Source organism: Penicillium verrucosum (assembly GCF_028828655.1).
Source record: "Penicillium verrucosum strain IBT 35672 chromosome Unknown utg000002l_segment0_segment0, whole genome shotgun sequence".
Taxonomy (NCBI): domain Eukaryota; kingdom Fungi; phylum Ascomycota; class Eurotiomycetes; order Eurotiales; family Aspergillaceae; genus Penicillium; species Penicillium verrucosum.
Genome location: NW_026643211.1, coordinates 5,738,469 through 5,757,688, shown reverse-complemented (window position 1 = coordinate 5,757,688; position 19,220 = coordinate 5,738,469). Strand labels below are relative to the sequence as shown.

General features: G+C 48.7%; 8 protein-coding genes across 8 annotated transcripts; 2 read left to right on the top strand and 6 right to left on the bottom strand.

Annotated features, from left to right (window-relative positions):
• Positions 1-269: 269 nt before the first annotated feature.
• Positions 270-1,363, top strand: N7516_007784 (uncharacterized protein; the record flags this gene model as incomplete). The annotated part of the gene is made up of 3 exons (XM_057220504.1): positions 270-336; positions 393-765; positions 826-1,363. The coding sequence occupies 3 exons, from the start codon at positions 270-272 to the stop codon at positions 1,361-1,363; spliced, it is 978 nt and encodes a 325-aa protein (XP_057074595.1).
• Positions 1,364-1,919: 556 nt separating this feature from the next.
• Positions 1,920-3,536, bottom strand: akr1 (putative aldehyde reductase (AKR1); the record flags this gene model as incomplete). The annotated part of the gene is made up of 11 exons (XM_057220503.1): positions 1,920-2,163; positions 2,222-2,337; positions 2,411-2,539; positions 2,596-2,660; positions 2,717-2,846; positions 2,898-2,970; positions 3,026-3,045; positions 3,107-3,191; positions 3,266-3,279; positions 3,342-3,429; positions 3,490-3,536. 11 exons carry the CDS (start codon positions 3,534-3,536, stop codon positions 1,920-1,922), a joined length of 1,011 nt encoding a protein of 336 aa, XP_057074594.1.
• Positions 3,537-4,181: 645 nt separating this feature from the next.
• N7516_007782 (S53 family peptidase) lies at positions 4,182-6,334 on the bottom strand (the record flags this gene model as incomplete). The annotated part of the gene is made up of 5 exons (XM_057220502.1): positions 4,182-5,298; positions 5,360-5,480; positions 5,535-5,752; positions 5,805-6,068; positions 6,129-6,334. The coding sequence occupies 5 exons, from the start codon at positions 6,332-6,334 to the stop codon at positions 4,182-4,184; spliced, it is 1,926 nt and encodes a 641-aa protein (XP_057074593.1).
• Positions 6,335-7,274: 940 nt separating this feature from the next.
• On the bottom strand, positions 7,275-7,679 carry N7516_007781 (uncharacterized protein; the record flags this gene model as incomplete). The annotated part of the gene is given in 2 exon segments (XM_057220501.1): positions 7,275-7,478; positions 7,494-7,679. The coding sequence occupies 2 exon segments, from the start codon at positions 7,677-7,679 to the stop codon at positions 7,275-7,277; spliced, it is 390 nt and encodes a 129-aa protein (XP_057074592.1).
• Positions 7,680-9,887: 2,208 nt separating this feature from the next.
• On the bottom strand, positions 9,888-11,057 carry N7516_007780 (FAD-dependent oxidoreductase; the record flags this gene model as incomplete). Its single annotated transcript, XM_057220500.1, has 3 exons — positions 9,888-10,170; positions 10,222-10,546; positions 10,700-11,057. 3 exons carry the CDS (start codon positions 11,055-11,057, stop codon positions 9,888-9,890), a joined length of 966 nt encoding a protein of 321 aa, XP_057074591.1.
• A 714-nt stretch (positions 11,058-11,771) lies between these two features.
• On the top strand, positions 11,772-14,306 carry N7516_007779 (uncharacterized protein; the record flags this gene model as incomplete). The annotated part of the gene is made up of 6 exons (XM_057220499.1): positions 11,772-11,798; positions 11,867-12,049; positions 12,131-13,458; positions 13,513-13,727; positions 13,785-14,054; positions 14,107-14,306. 6 exons carry the CDS (start codon positions 11,772-11,774, stop codon positions 14,304-14,306), a joined length of 2,223 nt encoding a protein of 740 aa, XP_057074590.1.
• A 209-nt stretch (positions 14,307-14,515) lies between these two features.
• Positions 14,516-15,907, bottom strand: N7516_007778 (putative guanine deaminase; the record flags this gene model as incomplete). Its single annotated transcript, XM_057220498.1, has 1 exon — positions 14,516-15,907. The coding sequence occupies one exon, from the start codon at positions 15,905-15,907 to the stop codon at positions 14,516-14,518; it is 1,392 nt and encodes a 463-aa protein (XP_057074589.1).
• A 362-nt stretch (positions 15,908-16,269) lies between these two features.
• N7516_007777 (putative C6 transcription factor) lies at positions 16,270-18,399 on the bottom strand (the record flags this gene model as incomplete). Its single annotated transcript, XM_057220497.1, has 2 exons — positions 16,270-17,075; positions 17,133-18,399. 2 exons carry the CDS (start codon positions 18,397-18,399, stop codon positions 16,270-16,272), a joined length of 2,073 nt encoding a protein of 690 aa, XP_057074588.1.
• Positions 18,400-19,220: the final 821 nt, after the last annotated feature.

The window sequence follows — 19,220 nt, the reverse complement described above, 5'->3', positions numbered from 1 at the left end:
TCGATCCGTCAGTGGGCCACGGATTTCGGAGATGGATCCCCCAACCAAAACATCTAAAGTTGACCAATCAACAATAAACAGACCGCGACGATCGGCAGTCTGCAATTGAGATACAAAGTACGATCGGCCAAGGCCGGAAATTTTCGACTCCGCCTCCCTCCATATTATTGACCTTAAAACTGCGAATTCCCGGTGCCTTCACGCAAAATAATTCAGGGTTTGTTGTGTCAAATAAGTAAAACTGGGGCTTAGCAGACCTCCCCATACGGATGATTGTAATCTACTTTCTGGCGATTGCCAGTGCATGGCAAAGAGCGGTCGCTGATTCTGATGCTTGTAAGTAAAATGTATTGCTTGTTTGTCTTGCCAACCGTGTGGCTCATTCCCTATAGGTTCAAGCAGTGTGATCATCTCAAGTCAAAGCGATGCGGACAAGCTGAGGAACTGCGACACACTTGATGGAAGCATTACAATATCCCCTTCTACCAGCGGAGTGATCACCATCAATAATATCGAGGAAATCAAGGGCGCATTAATTGCCGAGGGTGCCTCAGAACTCACCGGTCTTTTTGCCCCTGATTTGGACAGTGTGCAGGGAGGTATCACACTGAGTAACCTCAACTCACTCACAACCTTAACCATGGGCGCGCTATCAGAGGTTTCTTCCAGTATAACCATCACGGGGAATCCGAACCTGAAAGCACTGGGTTTCCAAGATTTGGAAAAGGTTGAAGGACAGTTGGAATTGGCGGGATCATTCGACAGGTATGATCATTGCAACAGTCATCAACTCCTCAGCTTCTAGGATACTGATGAATATGCCAGCGTGTCGCTACCTTCTCTTGATGAAGTTAAAGGTCAGACAACAATCACAGGCAGCAGCGCCAGGTTATGCAGTACATTGGATAGCTTGAAATCCAACAGAGTCTTCAGAAATGGCTATGTTTGCTCTAGTGGTTCGTCTGGCCTGAGCCCAGGAGCCAAGGGCGGAATTGCAGTAGGTGTCATTGTGGGTGTCCTTCTCATTGTGTTGCTTCTGTGGTTTGTGCTTCGGCGGCGGCGCCAGAGACAGAGAACTAGAGGCGTCCAATCAACTATTCCACCTTCATCAACCCTATCAACTGTCGTGGGGCATGATGAAAAGGCCATCACTTCTCAAGGCGGTATCTCACCTCAGGAAGAATCATCACGTTCAGAAGAACCGCAGACTCTCTTGCCCCGAAAGCCAGTGGGATCCGCGATATTATTGGATGGTCGCTCAGTCTACGAGATCCCGAATGGATCCACTCCAGTCCGTGAATATCACGAGTTGGACGCAGGACCAGTCTTCGGCTCTCATCAACGACCTATACACGCGAACTAAGCCGATTCTTTATGAATTGATGAGCAGAGATGGTTTTGGCCATGAATGAACGGCCATGAGATGGCACAGGCGACATGACAGTCAGCCTTTTGCAGTTATACATATATACCCTTGGGACCATTTTGTCAAATGCAACGTGTAATAATGATTCTTCCCTTCGTTTCCAAATTTCAAAGAAGGCAACTTTTTACGGCCAAGTGAGTCAATTCTATATCTACCTGGGCTTGTATGGTCTTTTGGGGTTCTCGCATTTGAGCCATACATTACTACCGCGAGCCCACTTTATGATCACTCTATTAGGAACGCAGTCAACAGGGACGGCCTATGCTAGAACTCGAGGTCTAGCAACACATGGTGAATATCTCAGAAGTCAGGCATTTCACGGGCTTAGGTCAAGGTATTTATATGTTATGGCCAGTTGATCTTGATCGGTCCATTATTGAGCATGTTATCTAGATATATCGGCACTAGTACAATCCTGTTGACACTCACTCTATAGAACACACCGATATCTATATCTCATTCAACCAGTGGTAGCCTGGGGCCATCAGCGAAATTAAACACTCAGAATGACCTTGTGATCAGCGGCCTTCTCCTCGGGCTCGCCGAAGATATCAATGTTCCAACGAGGCTTGTTGGCAGCGTAAGGAGCGTTATAACGCTTCCGGTTCTGACCCAGAACGCTGACCTTCTTAACCTCCTCGGGTGTGAGTTCTACCTCCTTGAAGTTGTCACGAATGCGCGAAGGCGTAATCGACTTGGGGATGACACTGTGTCCGCCGACCTGGGACCAAGCGAGACTTGAAGACTATTAGCTTTCACGACACAATACCACAGAAAAGACCAGTATAATCGTACATAACGTGTGCGGGGCTGACCTCCTGGCCAGTGCGCTTTGCAACAGATTCGGCAACTTCCTTGACCTCGGGGCGGGTGATGAGCAGGGGAATATCGAGCATGTTGTTACCAAATGCCTAGAGATTGGATTAGCACATTCAGTTTCTCTGCCATCAATCAAAAAAGAGGGGGGCGGGGATAGATACGCACAGAGTAGGCGGTGATGTGAATTCCCTTCTGTTGACAGTATTCAATCAGGTCATTGCTCTGGAGCACGGGGTGACGCTCGATCTGGTTGGCGGCAGGGACAACACCGGTGCCTTTAATGAGAGCCTCGAGCTACAAGAGTGTATTAGCTAATATATGGCGAGTTCTGGCGCAGGGAGAAAACGAACATGCTCAATCTTGTGGTTGGAGACGCCGACGGAGCGGGCCTTGCTCTTGGGAAGCTGGGTCATAGCTGAGAGGAGTTAGCTATGTCTGATTTTTTTTTATTCGCACAAGATATCTGCTTACCCTTCCAGGTGTCCACAATAGAGACACCATCGTCAATGATCACGTCACCACCCTCGACAGTGCTGTTGGCAACGAGTGGGAAGTAGGAATCACCCTTCTGGAAGGCAACAGGCCAGTGAACAAGGTAAAGCTTGGTCTGTCAGTAATAGCTCACAGGAGTCACTGGATGGAATAATCATACGTCGAGGTAATCCAACTCCAGCTCAGCAAGACAAGCATCCAAAGAGGCCTCGACAACCTCCGGGCGGTGCTGGCTACATGGAGAGTCAATAACTTTTTAGTGTAACGGTGTAGTTTAGGACATCGTACCTGTTCCACAGCTTGGAGGTCTGTAGAATGACATGTCAGTTGCTGAAATTGTGTGACCTCCCAAGAATGGATTAAACTTACAATAAAGAGATCCTCGCGCTTCAGACCGGGAACATCTTTATAAGCACGTTTGATACCCTCCGCGACCTCACGCTGGTTCTGGTAGCTGTGAACAAGTGGTAAGTATATCGCAATTGTAATGTGCGGACTTTTCCGATTAAAGGGATTGATGCTGCATACATAGTTGCCAAATCCTGAGAGGGGGTCGGGGAGGTTAGCGAATAGTGTGAAGAATGATAGATGTAAATGTACATACCAGGTGGCGGTAACCAGCCTTGAGGGCTTCATAAACGGCCTCGCCGACCTGTCCAGGGGCAGACTGCCAAGTACCAAAGCCCAACTGACTGAATGTGGGGGTCGGTCAGTGATGTAGTCTTTCAATATCTCTTGCAGAGTATACACACGGGATCTGGTGGCCGGAGTTGAGAGTGACTTTCTTGCCGAGAGACATGATGTTATTCAGAGATTAAAGAATAATTTGGAAGAGAAAAGGGAATGAGGAATGAGGAAAGAGGAAGAGATGGTTTAACTCTCTGTTCTATTCTCCGGCGGGGGGAGGGGATTGTCCATCGCCCCCTCTCCTCTCGGAGTAGACTCTACCGAGGTAAACACCAGTAGATTTAGAGATTCATTTATTTCCAATCCATAGCTTATTGTCGTATTCTCTGGATATATATACGATGTAGCTTGCCTACTACATACTACAAGCATACTATATCTATACTATATATATAAAACTACTACTTATACCTGGGCAGAGATGTATGTAGTTATATATAAAGACCTCGGGAGTCTCCAACATTGAACCCCCCTAACACCCCCGCGGGGTAATTTAATTTATGATGTCATTCTGGATGTAAAACCAGGATTTTATTCTTTTGCATACAACATATACAACATATATTGTATTAACTAGCAATTGGCTGTGCTATAAGACACATCGTTAGGCATAGCTCCGTGTGCTGAGGTGTCACCATCACGGTTTTTTCATACTTTCTGACAGAACTTGTCTCAAATTGTATTGGAATTCCCAATCTTCATTGTTCTTAGATGTGTCCACAAAAGCAAGAAGATCTCCCCTACAATTAAAACTACTCTACTGGCCCATAAAAACCCTCAAAAGTTCCGGATAATTAGGGGTACCCATTCCAGTCACTGGATCCCAACCCTCGGCCGCGGAGAAGCCATCAGTATTGCAACCTGCATTTGTGCCCTTGGTCACGTCAAAGAACGCCTCCGGGTGAGCGTACAATACGGGGTTGACAAAGCCAACAGTGGACTTGCCAATGGCCAGTCGCTCCTCGTTGATGCGAGTGAGGATTCCAGCAAAGACAGGTGCAGAGGCCGATGTCCCACCAATTGACACGGCCGTTCCTCTGTTATAGATGACGACCTTGTCGCCAACAGCAGAAACATCCGGATACGCACGTCCGATCCGGTTGTAGATACCGTTATTCTCACCGAAGCTGCTGTTGTCCACACTCTCATAATATGGGTATGAGGGCTTAGCCTTGTCAAAGTAATCGGCAACAGCCTGGGCCTGATAATCAGGCGCCTTGTAAATGTTACTGAAACCGCCGCCTGACGGGAACCTAGTCACAGCTTGCTCTTTATGATCTCCTGGCGAGGAACCCGTGGGGATTTCAGTACCTCCCACCGCAGTCAGGTATGGACAGGAGGCAGGGAAATCTGGAGCAAAGATTCTACCATTTGGCCCAAGACAGTTGCTGGGGGTGGGATCGCCTCCACGTCCAGCCACACCGGAATCACCCGACGCGACCACCACTGAAACCCCCATTGTGCCCAGCTTCATAAACTCAGCACATTGTCGCCGCTGATAGGAAATGGGAAGGTCTGCTTCGGCGGAGCCATAAGAAATAGAGATGACCTTGGGTGGGTCGTACACGCCACATTGCAGGGAGCCCTTGTATCCTCCGGCTGCCAGATCGGGGTACGAGGGGTCCAAAGGCGAGATGGTACTGCAATACGAGCCGTCAATGGCATCCAAGAAAGTGTTGAGGAAGCCACGGAATGTGTAATGATTCTCGTAATGCATATCATCGGTTTGGAAAAGGATGGAGTTCTGTGGCCAGATAATCGGGTAGGAGATTTGGAAGTCCAGGTCGGATTCAGCCCCAGCATTGGAAACATGTGCAGGGGCCTGGCCACCATCAACTGACTTGAGAGTTGGGTGTGTGCCGTGTGGGATTTCCCTATAGGAAAGTCAGTTCGAACTTGAATCAACTCGACGAAATAGGATTGAAGGCGACATACGAGTACAAGTTGGAGAAGAACAAATCTAAATCTTCCTGGGCGTAGACATCCCCGATGCCTTCGAAGATTCCCAATTCATTTCCTTTTGTGGCAGAGTGGCCCTTGCTGATGTTATACATCTCTGAAGGCTTGTCAGGATATTCAGCGTGTGGGCATCTGTACCTGAGTCACTTACGTTGAATACATTGGGGCGTAATTGCTTGGGAACAAAAGGACAAAGTCTCGCTCAACAGCTTCTCAAGTGGTAGGGAGATCGGCTCAAGGATAGGTGGAATTCTACCCACAAAGCGTTTCTGCTTATCGGTCGATCTCCGGACACTAGTCACCTCCCGCAGAGAGATCCCAGGAGTGATATAGTCGACGTGCTCACGTACAGAGTTCGGGAGATGATACCTATGGTCAGAGGTCAGCGACACTGTAGGCCCATTCCCAATGACAGCCTTACTCGCGACAGGCCACGTGCGATCGGCCCGTTTCAGCATGTGAGTAGACATAGTACTTTGTGTGCAGCAAATTCTCGAGCTCCTCAGCATCGGCGTCAAACTGGATCCATTGCTTGTTGGTCGACTGCGTGATGCGGTCTTTTGCAATACCAGCCGACTCCAGCCAAGAACGCACATCATTCACGCTCTTTTCATTCGGGGCAAACAGGTCGTGCACTTCATCGGTGGACAAATACTGTCCATAGCGGCTCGAGGATGGGTTAGATCTAAATAGTCCACGTCAGTTTCAGACGGCGGGGGATCGATGGCGTGGCGCAAGTTCATACAAATCCATAAGTAGCTCATGGCCATAGTCTAGGTTAGACTGGGTCAACCCGATTCGCACAGGTAGTGACACATTTCCGTCGAGCTTCTTGCCTTCAATCCAAGATCTTGGAATGAAATCACGACGCTCGTGTACTTGATAAGTATGAGCCGTTGGCACTGCCATCGCACTAGCCACCAGGGCACAAATCATTATGAAGGATTTCATGTCGATAATATTTAGCAAGAGTTTGCCAATTCAGCTTCCTGCTTCAGAGTTGCGAATCAATTCAAAAGGACCAACGGCGGACAAGGTATAATTTATAGTATATCCCCTCTTGTGTAAGGTGGGCCTGTACGGGGCTTTCAGGGTTGTTCACCATCAATTCAATGGGACTGAGATCACCCAAGAGGAAAGACAGCCAGTCGATCAAATGACGCTAAGACCCCGGGAAATTAAACAGCGTAAGAACAGGGCTTATCCTGCTGCTCATTAACTTTGTCTTAGCCAGTGAGTATCTCGCTAAGTGTTGGACATTGGGGTGAAGTTGCTCGGGGCCATTCATCTAACAAGATAAACCCAATCGAACCCCCTCGGAAGGTTAAGGCAGGTCACACGGGGTCCAATGTAAAGATCATTAACACGGAGAGTATGACTCTTCCCTAATGGGATTGCGTTCAGCGGCGACTTTTCGAAAAATGGCGTCGTTACAACCCATCAAGTCAACGAATTTGAACACATTTCGAAACATGTATCTTTGTCGTCCGTCGGAGTCCAGAGTCCATTGGTTGCGAACATCCGAACGGGATCTCAGCAATTACAGTCCGAGATAACCAAGGGCTGCCTCGAAAGTACAGACATAATAATCTCAGGCGAAAGTAAAAAGATCATTGGGGTTGTACCTCGGGAGAAAACTACCCCTGAAGGATTGACTCGCAACCAGGCGATGAAAATGCAACCATCGCATGATAGAGGGCTTAAGCCACTAGACGTCGAAGGCTGTCTGGTTGAAGTGTGGAGAGAGTATTTCTTGAAAGAAATGTCTCTGTCGAATCATAATGAAAAGGGTTCACGTTATCATTTGATGCTAAAAGCCCCCCTTCAACATAATAAGTTGGTTGACCTTGTTGTCTTCGACTAGAAGAATGTTATTGTGTGGAGCGATATTCTAGAGCGAGGCGGAACTGTCCAACGCCTTAATTGTACCCGGTTGCAACTTCGATTTCACTGGAGACACTAGCGAAGTGAGGCGAGCCATCCTAGCTGTCATCCAGAACACACTACCAGGATCGTCGGGGTTGGCATAGGATCCAACCGTTCCGTCCATCAATCCAGCCAGGCTCTTACATATCGACAGACCAAGGCCAATACCCTAGTATCTTTTTACGGCCGTGTCCGCGAATCGCGTGAAAGGGGTGAGGAGGGTGCCTATGACATCTTCAGGTACGCCAATACCAGTATCCACTACCTGCGTGGAGATCACATACATATCAGGATCCTTTTCGTCGATAGTATAAGCATCATGAACTCGAACATAACCAATCTCGGTGAACTTGACTACGTTGGTGAGCATATTTTGCAGAACTTGGCGGAATCGCAGCGGGTCACCTTTAGGTTTGGAGGAAATCCTTCGCTAACAGTGCCCATGATTTGGACACCAGGCTTGAGCGCCGACTGACAATTCCGAACCACAGCAGAAATCACGTTGGGGATGCTGATAACGTCTGGGTTTAAGGGAAAGGTTCCCGACGATAGCTTAGAATAATGTAGCACATCATTAATGACTTGTAGCAAGATCGAAGTTGAGGCTTCAAGGATGCACCCGAATTCTCGCTAGTCATTAGTCAACTCGGTCCTCAGTAGCATTGTCAAAGCCAAGAGCATTCCGTTCATCGGGGTGCGTAATTTGTGGAATATATGTGAACCCAAAAGTCGAACTTGAGCTTGTCATCCCGTTTCATTGACATAAAAATTAACTGTTTTAATCTTTGGATCAAGTTTATCCATTTCGCATCTCTCGATAAAACCATTAGCCTCTGTGGCGCAATTGGTTTAGCGCATGCGACTTGTTAGTTACTCCGAAACCCCCTATTAAAGTACCTAATGCTAACAAATATCACAGCTATCAAACATCATATGTCATCGCAAGGTTGCGGGTTCGACCCCCGCCAGAGGTTTTCTTTTTTTTTTCCCTCTTTTAAATTTTTGTTTCCGCTGATCAATATAAGCAGAGCGAAGCAAATAATACAGGCTAAGTAAAGCCTAACAAAATCCGTTTTTAGATTCCGAACTTGTATTCTGATTGACTGTAAAACTTCACTTCTCGAGGCTAGGGCGAGGACACATCATCCGAGTTATTAAATTTAGCTGTCTTAGGTAGGACGATTTGTGCTTTAAGCACTTGATACCAATTGAGAAAGAACACAGAATTCTGCCTATTTGTCATATGATAGACACGATCCAAAATTCTTTTTAATAAGCAGGCCGGCATACCAGTAGCAAAATACGTGCGCTAGCTTTGAGGCACATCGGTAACATTTCCGTTTCGGAGCCCCAAGTCGCGACAGATGTCCAGGTCTGCCTCGTGCATGACCCGGCCGTTTTGTATCATAGCTACCCACCCCACCTTTCGATATCAAATCCATTAAGAACGTCACGCAAGCCGGGATCTTCCCTCGCGGGAGCCCAAAATCGCGGGGACGCATCTGGCCTAGGTAAGGGTGCAAGAGACCATGCCAGTTTCACAGCTCACAACCACGGGATATAGTTGACCGGTAACAAGCGGATGACCCTTACCATGCCCACACTAGTCATCAACCCATTCTCTCATTCTCCATTCGATAGGTGACGCTGTGAGTATAGTATGGTTTCGTAGTCGTAGTCTAGCATTGGCCGCGCGATGCGGCCTCAACTAAGACCAGTAGAATGTGTGGTATATTCGCTATTGGCCAATATCACTGGGCTGCCCTTTCGAGGATTTATCGACTGGGTGCGGAGGAACCGGAGGCCGATAGTGACGACAACTGGGTGCCACGGTATTCGTGACCAGGCAACCGAGCCGTTCTCTGACGCCGGGGGCTGTGCGATGTAACCTCAGATGGGCGGACGGAGAGGGGCATGCGCCATCGAAGGTATACCGGCGCATTGCAGATAACGAAGGAGGCCGGCGGGCCCAGAGACGAGCAATGCACACTATCAGAGGAGACCTAGATAGCTTCGTAGCATGATGGACAGTCACTTTCTTTGGGAGGAAGTAGGAGTATCGACACGAAATCACACAATGCGGCTGCGGGCTGGATCATCCCAGCGATTCTGCTCCTAGGCGACTGCGCCATTCCAGGGGCGAGAACGAGCTGGGCGTCGGATCGAGCGGCATCTCCGGTAAAATAAAAGGGGCAGTGCGTCGAGCTGAAAGCCAATACGTAGGCGACGGTAGGTGCGAGAAAGGGGGTAGAGAACGAAAGAGAAGGGAAACTACGTCGACAAGTCGAGGGAGGGGAAGGGTGAGCGGTTGTTATGGATGGCAGATAGCCGGGGCGGTAAAAGCGGCCAGGGACGGAGCTAAACCAAAACGGGGAGAGGGTGAGGGCGCCAAACCAGAAGGAGCAGGGAGATGGCGGAGACGGGCAGGCGGTCGAGGGGGAGCACACATACGCAATATACAATGAGGGGCAACCTTGGAACGGCGATAACTCGACCTCAGGACGACATATTCAACACATACAACACATACAACACATGTACGGAGTTATCTGCACAGAACATGATTAAAGAGACTCTTCTAGATCACATTTTCACGCTCAACCCTCTCCACCATCTTGACCAACGCATCGGCAATCCCATATGAAAAGGCAAACCCGCCACCCCCAAACCCATAGGCTGACAACACCACCCGGTTGCCCTTTCGCTCCGACTCGAGACGGAACCCTCCTTTTCGGGAGGGTCGGATTCCAATAATGTAACTCACTTTATCTGCGGCTGGCTGTTCGGGAACAATTTCAGGAGCTAACCGATGCGCGCGTGCAATCTCATCCCATGCGATATCCATATCGACTTCAGGTGACCTAGAGAGGTTAGCTTTAAGAGAGTTATCCAGAGTTTGGGCATTCTCATACAGGTTACCTTGTTGTTTCACTCCACCGAGGATCACGCCGTTAGACAGAGGCCGGGGGATCACATAAGTATATTCCTTGCCATTTCGCAAGTAGAGTGTGTGGCATTGATCAGTGGCCAGAAACACATTCTGCCCTCGCTCCGGGAAACAATTATCATCCTGCACATCCGTCAGGGTTTTACTGCCCCAACCGCTCGCATTGATAAACACCCGTGATTCGGGGAAGATATCATACAGCTCCTGAAGAGACTCGACACGTTGGCGGATAAAATGACCCCCAAGGGACTCAACCTGTTTCTTAAGATAAGGCATATGCCTCGTGGGATCTGTAACAAGCGTCTCATAGGTCCAGGCACAGTGGAAATTGGGAGGGTATTCACCAGGACATATCTTTCGGAACTAAACAATACAGGTAATGTCAATATCAATCCAGCGGGAATCACATGGAGGACAACGTGCCTTGGCGACCACCGTCTTACCCCATATCGCGGAGTCAGGGGCAGGTTTCTGTTCGAGGTATTCTCGTGCGTTGACAATGCTCACCCCTGCCTCGGGTCCATCTTGTGCCATCTTGAGTAGGATGCGATGTGTGACAGCTTGAAGGTATCGTTGATCGGGAGTAATACCTCCCGCAGCATGCCACGCCGCTCCTGCCCAAGCCGATGCATAGTAAATATTCTGGTCTCCTGGTAGATATTCGGCCACCAATATCACGGGGAATCCATTCAGCAGTAATTGCCGGGCTGTCGCACAGCCAATGATCCCCGCACCGAGGATTACAATGGGTCTTTGAGGAAAGGGCACCTCATCAGTATCAAGATGGTCGCATTCATCCATTGTGAGGTATGTAGCGGAGGCAAGGTCCTACGTAAGTTCCCGGTGGGACTTAACCAGCCTTTTAGGCAATCGAATCAAAGATTTAAGGGTGGATTCGAGTAAATAGTAAATAAATATGTGTATACTCTTCAAATCGCCCGAAAACAAGGGAAAAGGGGAAAAATCAACCCTCAACCATTTTAGGGGTTCGAACTTTTAAGCCTTCAACGTGGGTTTGCTACTTACTAGTTTACTACTTTGTATATTTAAATTTTGATCGATTGAATTAATCCAATTAGTTGAATTAATTCACACAAATTCACACAAATTCGAAGCTATATCTTACTTCGGCAATAATAAAGTGGGGTCTATAACGGCCTCTTCCGACGTCGCATCCTCCCGTCAATCCCTTTTTTCCCCTTCCTCCATATATATGTTGTACTATATCCATTTTACCCATACGACCCCCAGTCCCCATCCAATAGAACCGAATCCAGGGAGGAAGTGATGTGATCGATGCCCCAATACCCATTCTCTATTGGCTATTTTGTTAGCTCACCCGTGAACATCCCTGTACGAAGTACTCCGTATTTGGAGACACTTCATGCAGTCATCGGTACCCAGTCGGTCTAACATTCGGCTCAAGCCGACTCAAACACTAAACTGGGGTTTGGTGTGCTTTCCGTTCTTGCTCTAGGGGAAAAATCTAGGGGCTCATGCGGAGGACCTGGGTTCATGATGGAGTGGACTGAGAAGAGTCAGGTGAGTGCCCGTTGATTGACTCCTCCCCCACATAGTTATATGGTTTAATTAACTGTTTCATATCTCAGAACGCCCCTTCCCATCAAGATGAAATTGTCATTCTTCATGATCGGGATGCCGAGAAGATCTTACCCTATGAAGCCAATGATTCGCCCTTCCCAGAGGTGCGGGCTGTTATCCGGCCAGTCAATGACTTGACGCTGCCTGTCAGCACGGTCCGCACGTGGACTATTGGTATATTGTTTACTATCGTACGTCTTATATTATTGCTTCGCTTCGCTCCGCAATTATATGCGACCGAACCATCGGCAAGATAATATTAACCAGCACAGGTCGGTAGTGGACTGAACCAGTTCTTCAGCTTACGACAGCCCAGTGTGACTATCAGTGCTCTAGTGGCGCAATTGCTGGCTTTTCCTCTAGGATGCGCCTGGGCCAGATGGATACCCCTCGGGGTGATGAATCCCGACCGGCATTTCAATATCAAGGAGCATGCCTTGATCACAATCATGGCGAACGTCTCGATTGGCTCTGCTGCTGCCACTCAAGTTATTGAAGCGCTTGTCAAGTTCTATAACATGCCATCGCAGGGTGGATTTGAAGTTTTATTGTGCATTACCACGCAATTGTTTGGCTTTGGCTTGGCCGGCATGGCCTCGCGCTGGCTAGTTGGTCCCGCTTCGATGCTTTGGCCGCAGGTGTTGTCAAATGCAGCACTTTTAACCACCCTCCACTCTCACTCCAATGTTATCGCAGATGGCTGGCGGATCACACGTCTTCGCTTCTTTCTTTATGTTTTCATCGGTGGCGCCATCTGGTACTTCGTCCCGGGATATCTCTTTACAGGTCTCAGCACCTTCGCCTTCATCTGCTGGGTCGTGCCATCCGATGTGGTGGTGAATCAGCTCTTTGGACAAACCACCGGACTAGGGATGTCGGTATTGACCTTCGACTGGGCCCAGGTGGTCTATGCCAATCAGAGCCCCCTGCTTGTTCCGCTCTGGGCTGGACTTAATGTGATGGGATCATTTGCGCTCTTCTTCTGGCTCGTGTGCCCCCTCGTTTACTACACCAACACCTGGTATTCGGCACATCTGCCGCTGCTCAACTCCAACACCTTCGATAATACTGGAATTCCTTACAACACCAGTCGTATCATGGGCACGGGCGGGAGTATCGATCATTCTGCTTATCGAAACTATTCGCCCATGTTTTTACCGGCTGGCTATGCAATTACGTTCGGTGTTGCCTTTGCTAACCTAACGGGCATCTTCTTCCACATCGCGTTGTATCATGGCAAAGACTTGTGGCGGCAATGGAAGGGCACCAGCAAACAAGACGTCCATAGTCGACTGATGTCTTCATATCGAGCCGTGCCCTGGTCGTGGTTTGCTGCAGTCACTGTTCTGATGTTTGTGTTGAGTATTGTGACCAACGAGGTGTGGCATACGGGCCTACCGGCATGGGGTGTGCTTGTGGCATTCGTGTTACCAGTGGTCTACTTTATCCCTGTAGGAGTCATCAAAGCTCTCACGAATATCAGCAGTAACCAACTGAACCTGCTCACGGAGTTCATTGGCGGATATGCGTTCCTTGGGCAGCCAGTGGCCAACATGGCTTTCAAATTCTATGGCTATGTCGCTGTTCAGCAAGGACTCGAGTGAGTTACACACTGTTCCAAAACAAGTTTTCACATGGATTAACACCACATCAGATTTGTCGCCGATATGAAGTTGGCTCATTATATGCACATTGCCCCACGGCTTCTGTTTGTAGCCCAAGGCCTGGCCACACTCATCGGAGCTATCGTTCAATGTGGTGTGACAGTGTTCATGATCACCAGAATTGAGGGCGTGTGTACCCTCGAGGCCGACGGGAATTTCATCTGCCCTCATGGAAAGGTCACATACTCTTCATCTCTCATTTGGGGTGGGTTCCATTGTATTGTCAATGTTCCGCAATCGTATAGCTAACTAACCCTTTCAGGTGCTGTTGGTCCCGGCCGATTATTTTCTTCCGGGCAGATATATAGCAATCTGCTTTGGTTTTTCTTGGTCGGACCCGCCGTGGTAGTCATTACTTATCTTCTAGGTCGTCGTTGGAAATCTGCCAATTACGTCTCCTGGCCCGTCGCTTTCGGTGCAATGAGCCAAGTTCCACCTGCTACAGGTATCAGCTTCTCCTCATGGTGGATAGTCAACTTGATATTTAATGGCGTGCTTCGTCGCCGCAAGCCCGCGTGGTGGTCGAAATACAGTATGTTCATCGTTTTTCCTTCGTTGTTGCTTCTTTTGCTGATCGTCGGCAGATTATGTGTTGTCCGCCGCTCTAGATTGCAGTGTTGCAGTCGCGACGGTAATCATCTTTTTTTGCATAACTCTCCCAGCCGGTTCGTTGAGCTGGTGGGGAAATACTGTGTCGAAAACCACAGCCGACGGCAAAGGCACGCCCTACATGGGCTTACCAGCGCGTGGATACTTTGGCCCTCCGAAGGGAACTTGGGAGTGATCAGGAACACTTAATCACGACTTCATTTCGGCGCCTCCATCCATTGCTGTAACTTAAGTGCTGGGTGCACGTTGCTCCTTGTATAATATACGGTAGGGTGGGCATACATGAGTTGATCTTTTGGATACCTCCACGAACTGGGCTATGAGGGGGGGTTGGCGTTTATTCTCATATATCGTTTCTCATTTCTCATAAACTAAAACTGACCATCAAACCTTGACCGACCGACCACTCACATAGACTTTGAAAATATTCCGATCATCCCCAGTCATCAAAAACTTCTCAAATATCACCTGGATAGTATCTTCATCTTCGACCGGGCTTATCACTCCCGGTTGGTCAAGATCGGTGGTATGAACCTCGAGCGCATCGAACTCTTTGCCAACTGCAAAGTTACCGACTCGGTCATCGAGACCACACACTTGCGCGCCGCCCATGGTAGCGAGAAAGAAGCCTTCGTTCAAAGAAAGCGCAGGGTCCCGTCCTTGTGTCAACATCTGCTGCGCATTCGACACAATGAAGGCCTGTTTCATGGCATCCAGTATGGATGACGAGTAGCCACCACCACTATCAGTGCCCAGGCCCACTTTGATACCGCGGCGCAGATACTCTCGTACAGGTGCTACCATGAAATCTTGCATGGTGGTGTTGGCGATGGGGCAGTGGGCAACCCCACAGCCAAGCTCTTGGATGCGACGCATCTCTCCTTCTTGTAGAAAGATACAGTGGGCAAGAATGGATCGACCATTCAACAAACCATATCGCTGGTAGAGATCAGCTTCCGTGTCAAATTCTGGGAAGAGCTGACGCGTGAACTCGATCTCCTGCTTTGCTTCATTGAAATGTGTTTGTATTGGGAGATCGGGATGTTCACGGGCGATGGCACCAATCCCATCCAGTAGTTCCGGCTCACACGATATCGCAAAGCGTGGCGTCAGTATTGGTTTCACCAGATGATATTCCGGATCAAGTTTCTGAACATGGTGAATGAGCTCACGTGTTTCGTGTAGTGAGTCGGACACCGACGGATCCCGATACCAGTCCGGGGCATTTCGGTTCATGTTACACTTGCCCACGAGAGCGCGCTGTCCTTTTTCGAAGCAGACATCAGCCAAAATCCGCGTTGCCTGTCCATGATGTGAGCCGTAATATGATGCGGTGGTAATGCCCTGCTGCAGAAATCCCGTCACACAAGAGGCATACATGCGTTTGGCATATTCCGGATCTTGAAATTTGGCCTCATGGGCAAAAGTGACCTTATTCAACCAGTCGAGCAAGGAAATCCCTCTTCCGACACCACGCTGTGCCCACTGGGGTGCATGGTTGTGGGTATCAACAAAGCCGGGGCACAGGAATTCCCCACGCTTGAGATATTTCACTGGGAAGACGTCGGGCACATAGCCATTTTCTGAGACAATGGAGTTGATTTGATCCATTTCTACATTTCCTTGTAATGCTTGAATCTTGCCATCTGTTCCCACAATCACAATGCAATTCTCTAGGATCTCAAGCTCATCCAAACTCCGGGAATGAATTACCGTGCCGTGAAAAGCAAGGGGCAGCCCGGAGGTCGGACTGGCGTTCTTGTCGAGTTCTTCCATGATACACAAGAAGAACAATCGCCTATAAGTATTCTGAAATGATGGCTGTAGTTCCGGACAATATAGAAGAGAGATGGAGATGGAAGAGCTTAGAGGTGAGGGGGGCATTAATAATCGACATGTGCTGCCCACCTACTCAGCAGGTGAAAGACAAAAACTTGTGATTGCGACGCTCCTTATTGTTCTAGCAGAAATCCACTGTGCTTCGAATCTAAATAGTATGTCTTAATTATTGGTATAGATTTGTCTTGACCGTTGAAATTTTGACAAACTCGCAAGGTATTAACATGAAAATAAAAAAGCTTGACCCGATAAAAAACTCCTCGATAGAGTACGTTTTAAATACAGAGAAAGAAATTCGTTCAAAGGGTATAGTATGATGCCATCTCCTCTTGGAACCAATTGTAGGAGTAGAAGAGTTGTTCCGCCATCTGTGGATCGATCATCGGGACAGTCCCGCTGCCATCTACGAGTAACACATCGTCGAGAACTGGAGCGAGTGGGACTGGAGGTGGATGGGGTGCGGCTAAAGACATGGTATGAGGTGGGAGGAGTGCAGGTGGAGGTGGTGGTTGTAGTTGCGGTTGGTGCTGTGGGTGATGGCGATGTTGCTGCTGTTCTAGTTGTTGTTGCTGATACGCCATTTGGCTGAAGATCACGGTGCTCTGGTGCCGGAATGTCTCTGCCAACCGGTCCACCCCAGGCCGACGCTTGCCAAATTCTTCCAAGAGTACGACAACGGCCTGAATACCACGTCGCATGGTCTGTTCTTCGGGGTGCCAAGGGGAAGGCTGAGACTCGCGTAATGAGCGCGCATTCTGCTCAAGGCACCACAAAATGGTGATCCCAGCAAAATAAACTTGACTCAGTGTTAACCAGATCCATTTCAGCTTGCCGACTGAATAGCTGTCCCAATATGATCGAATGACTTGAATACTAGATTCGCCACAGCTGATGATGCTGGTGATGTCGGGGGTCGGATTGCGGGGGCTGGGACGGTACATCAAGAGAAGGGTCGTGTAATAGAGATAATCGTAATAAGATGTAGAATAGAGAAGTGCGGATGGATATACGGGAGCCGTCATGCGCCAGTCATCAACCTCATGCCGGAACCGACTGAGCGTGGCCGTAGCTTCTTGGGGTAACAGTCGTGGTAGGCTGCTATATACTACAGGCGAAACAGTCAGAAAAGAAAAAGCAGACGGAATTCCAAGGCTTCACTCACAGTATTGATAAATACGCGAAAATATCCGCCGCAGACGTGTCACCTGCAAAGGTATCGTCATCGCGCTAGCGCCAGGTGCGTCGGTTTCGTCGTCATTGAGTTCTCGCAGAAGACCCACGCTAATATCATCGTCGGCAATTCCTAATGGCCGACCCAAGGTGCTAGCGATGAGGCGATCCAGGTTGTAAAGACTCCAAAAAGCGCGCTTGGCCATCTCCTCCTCGGTAGTAGTAGGATACGACCGCGCTTTGTGCAAACCCATACTAATCGACAACCTCATCGTTGTTCCCAACACATGCCAAATGGAGGGACCAGCAGTCGCAAACATGGTATACAAGGCCAACCCCAGCAGTGCCCGCACAGCCGGCAAGTCTTCATTTTGCAATGCCAGCGGGAGGGTCTCCTGGCTGGCATGGTAAAATTCAGCTGCCTGGCTCGGGTCCGCAGACCCAATCAGAAGCGAAATGGCAATGACGATATGATAAGTATGATGCGCTTCCGGCGACGGAACACCACCAGTATAGATATGGCGCAGATTGGTTATGAACTCCGGACGAGACAAGAAAGGGTATTGGTATCCCATGCTGTCGAAATATTGTCCAGATAGCCTTTCCGCTTCCTCCAGCGACGACAAGCGCATGACTCGCGGCGCGGAGGAAGGCCGTGCGACCGACGGTCGGCGATGCTCCAGCTGATCGCGAAAGATCTCGCCGATGTTGGGCAGTTCGGTGCCTACTCCTGTCGATGCCTCCGAGGGTCCTGCAGTCACAGAAGAACCACCACTGCCGGCAGGGCTCGGCATTGAGGTAGGATGATTACCCCCGGTCGCAATCATAGCGGGCACCTGATACCACCAATCCGGATCTCCCTCGCCATCGACTGGTGTTCCCGTTGGTAATTCCGCCACAGAGAGGCCCGACTTGCGACGGACGACCTCCTCCAGCCATTGTACTCGTTTCTGTAAATTCTCCAGTTGATCTCGGGGAACGGGGGCGCTAGCGACTTGAGGACCGGGTGGGGGTATGGTGCATCGGACTCCGGCGCGGGTGCAGGCGGAACAATTGGGGTAGCGAAAGTCGCATTTCTTCTTCCTTTTGCGACAAAAATCACAGGCAGTCGATACTCGTTTGCTGCGAGCATGACTGGAGACATCTATAGACTCATGAACAGGAGGTGGTTGAGGCCAAGTTGGGGTATAAGTATTAATCGAATCCAAGCGGAACTTTCCCAGCTGATCGCGGAAATCCTTATTTCCAGATGTGCTCATGGTCGGGGATCACTTAAGCTATCCATTTCCCACATCCACCAATTGTCATTGAAGTAAGTACACGTTCATCGTACTGTACTTTGTATTGTTTGAAGAAGGGGAAGAGATATGAAAAGCGGGGAGAAGAGCTTAGCCCCCGGTACTTTCAAGTTTCGCTTACATAGGCGAAGCGCCGATGGATGGCCGAAAGAGTTATCATTCTGCGAGATTACTTGGGATGTTTTTGTTATTGTTTTTTTTTTGTTTTTTTCTATATTAATTCGATTGTTCTATATTATCTCCGTATTGAGACATACACATCAGTGATTATATCTTGATTTTCCTGTTTCATCGGGCTTATCTTGGGGGTTTTAGGGTTACTTCACATTTCCTCAACAGTTGAATACATCTACGATATACAATATACTATGAGATCTATGATCATATTGAAGTTGAATTATTGAATTACCCATCTCATCAATCTGATACCTTACAAGATGTATGTAGAGACTATTCATCTTACCAGATCCCCCTAAAACGCGGTATCCCCCGGATGCTATATATAGTAGTATATACCAACCAAAGTGCAACGTGGAAAGATTAAAAAGACATACAGGAACTGATCTACAAAGAATCGATCTACATGATACATGCCTGAAGTAGGATGAGAGAAATGGACCCTCATGTTTCCATTCTCCAACCTTATACTGCATGATATCCTCGTATTGTATGGTCCCCGAGGTTGCAATTACATGGGGCTTCATTGCCTGGCAAAGACATAAATAGGCCCTCAGTTCCCCTCCCAAACTCTTGGTCACTGACTCAGATTGAATACAATCTTC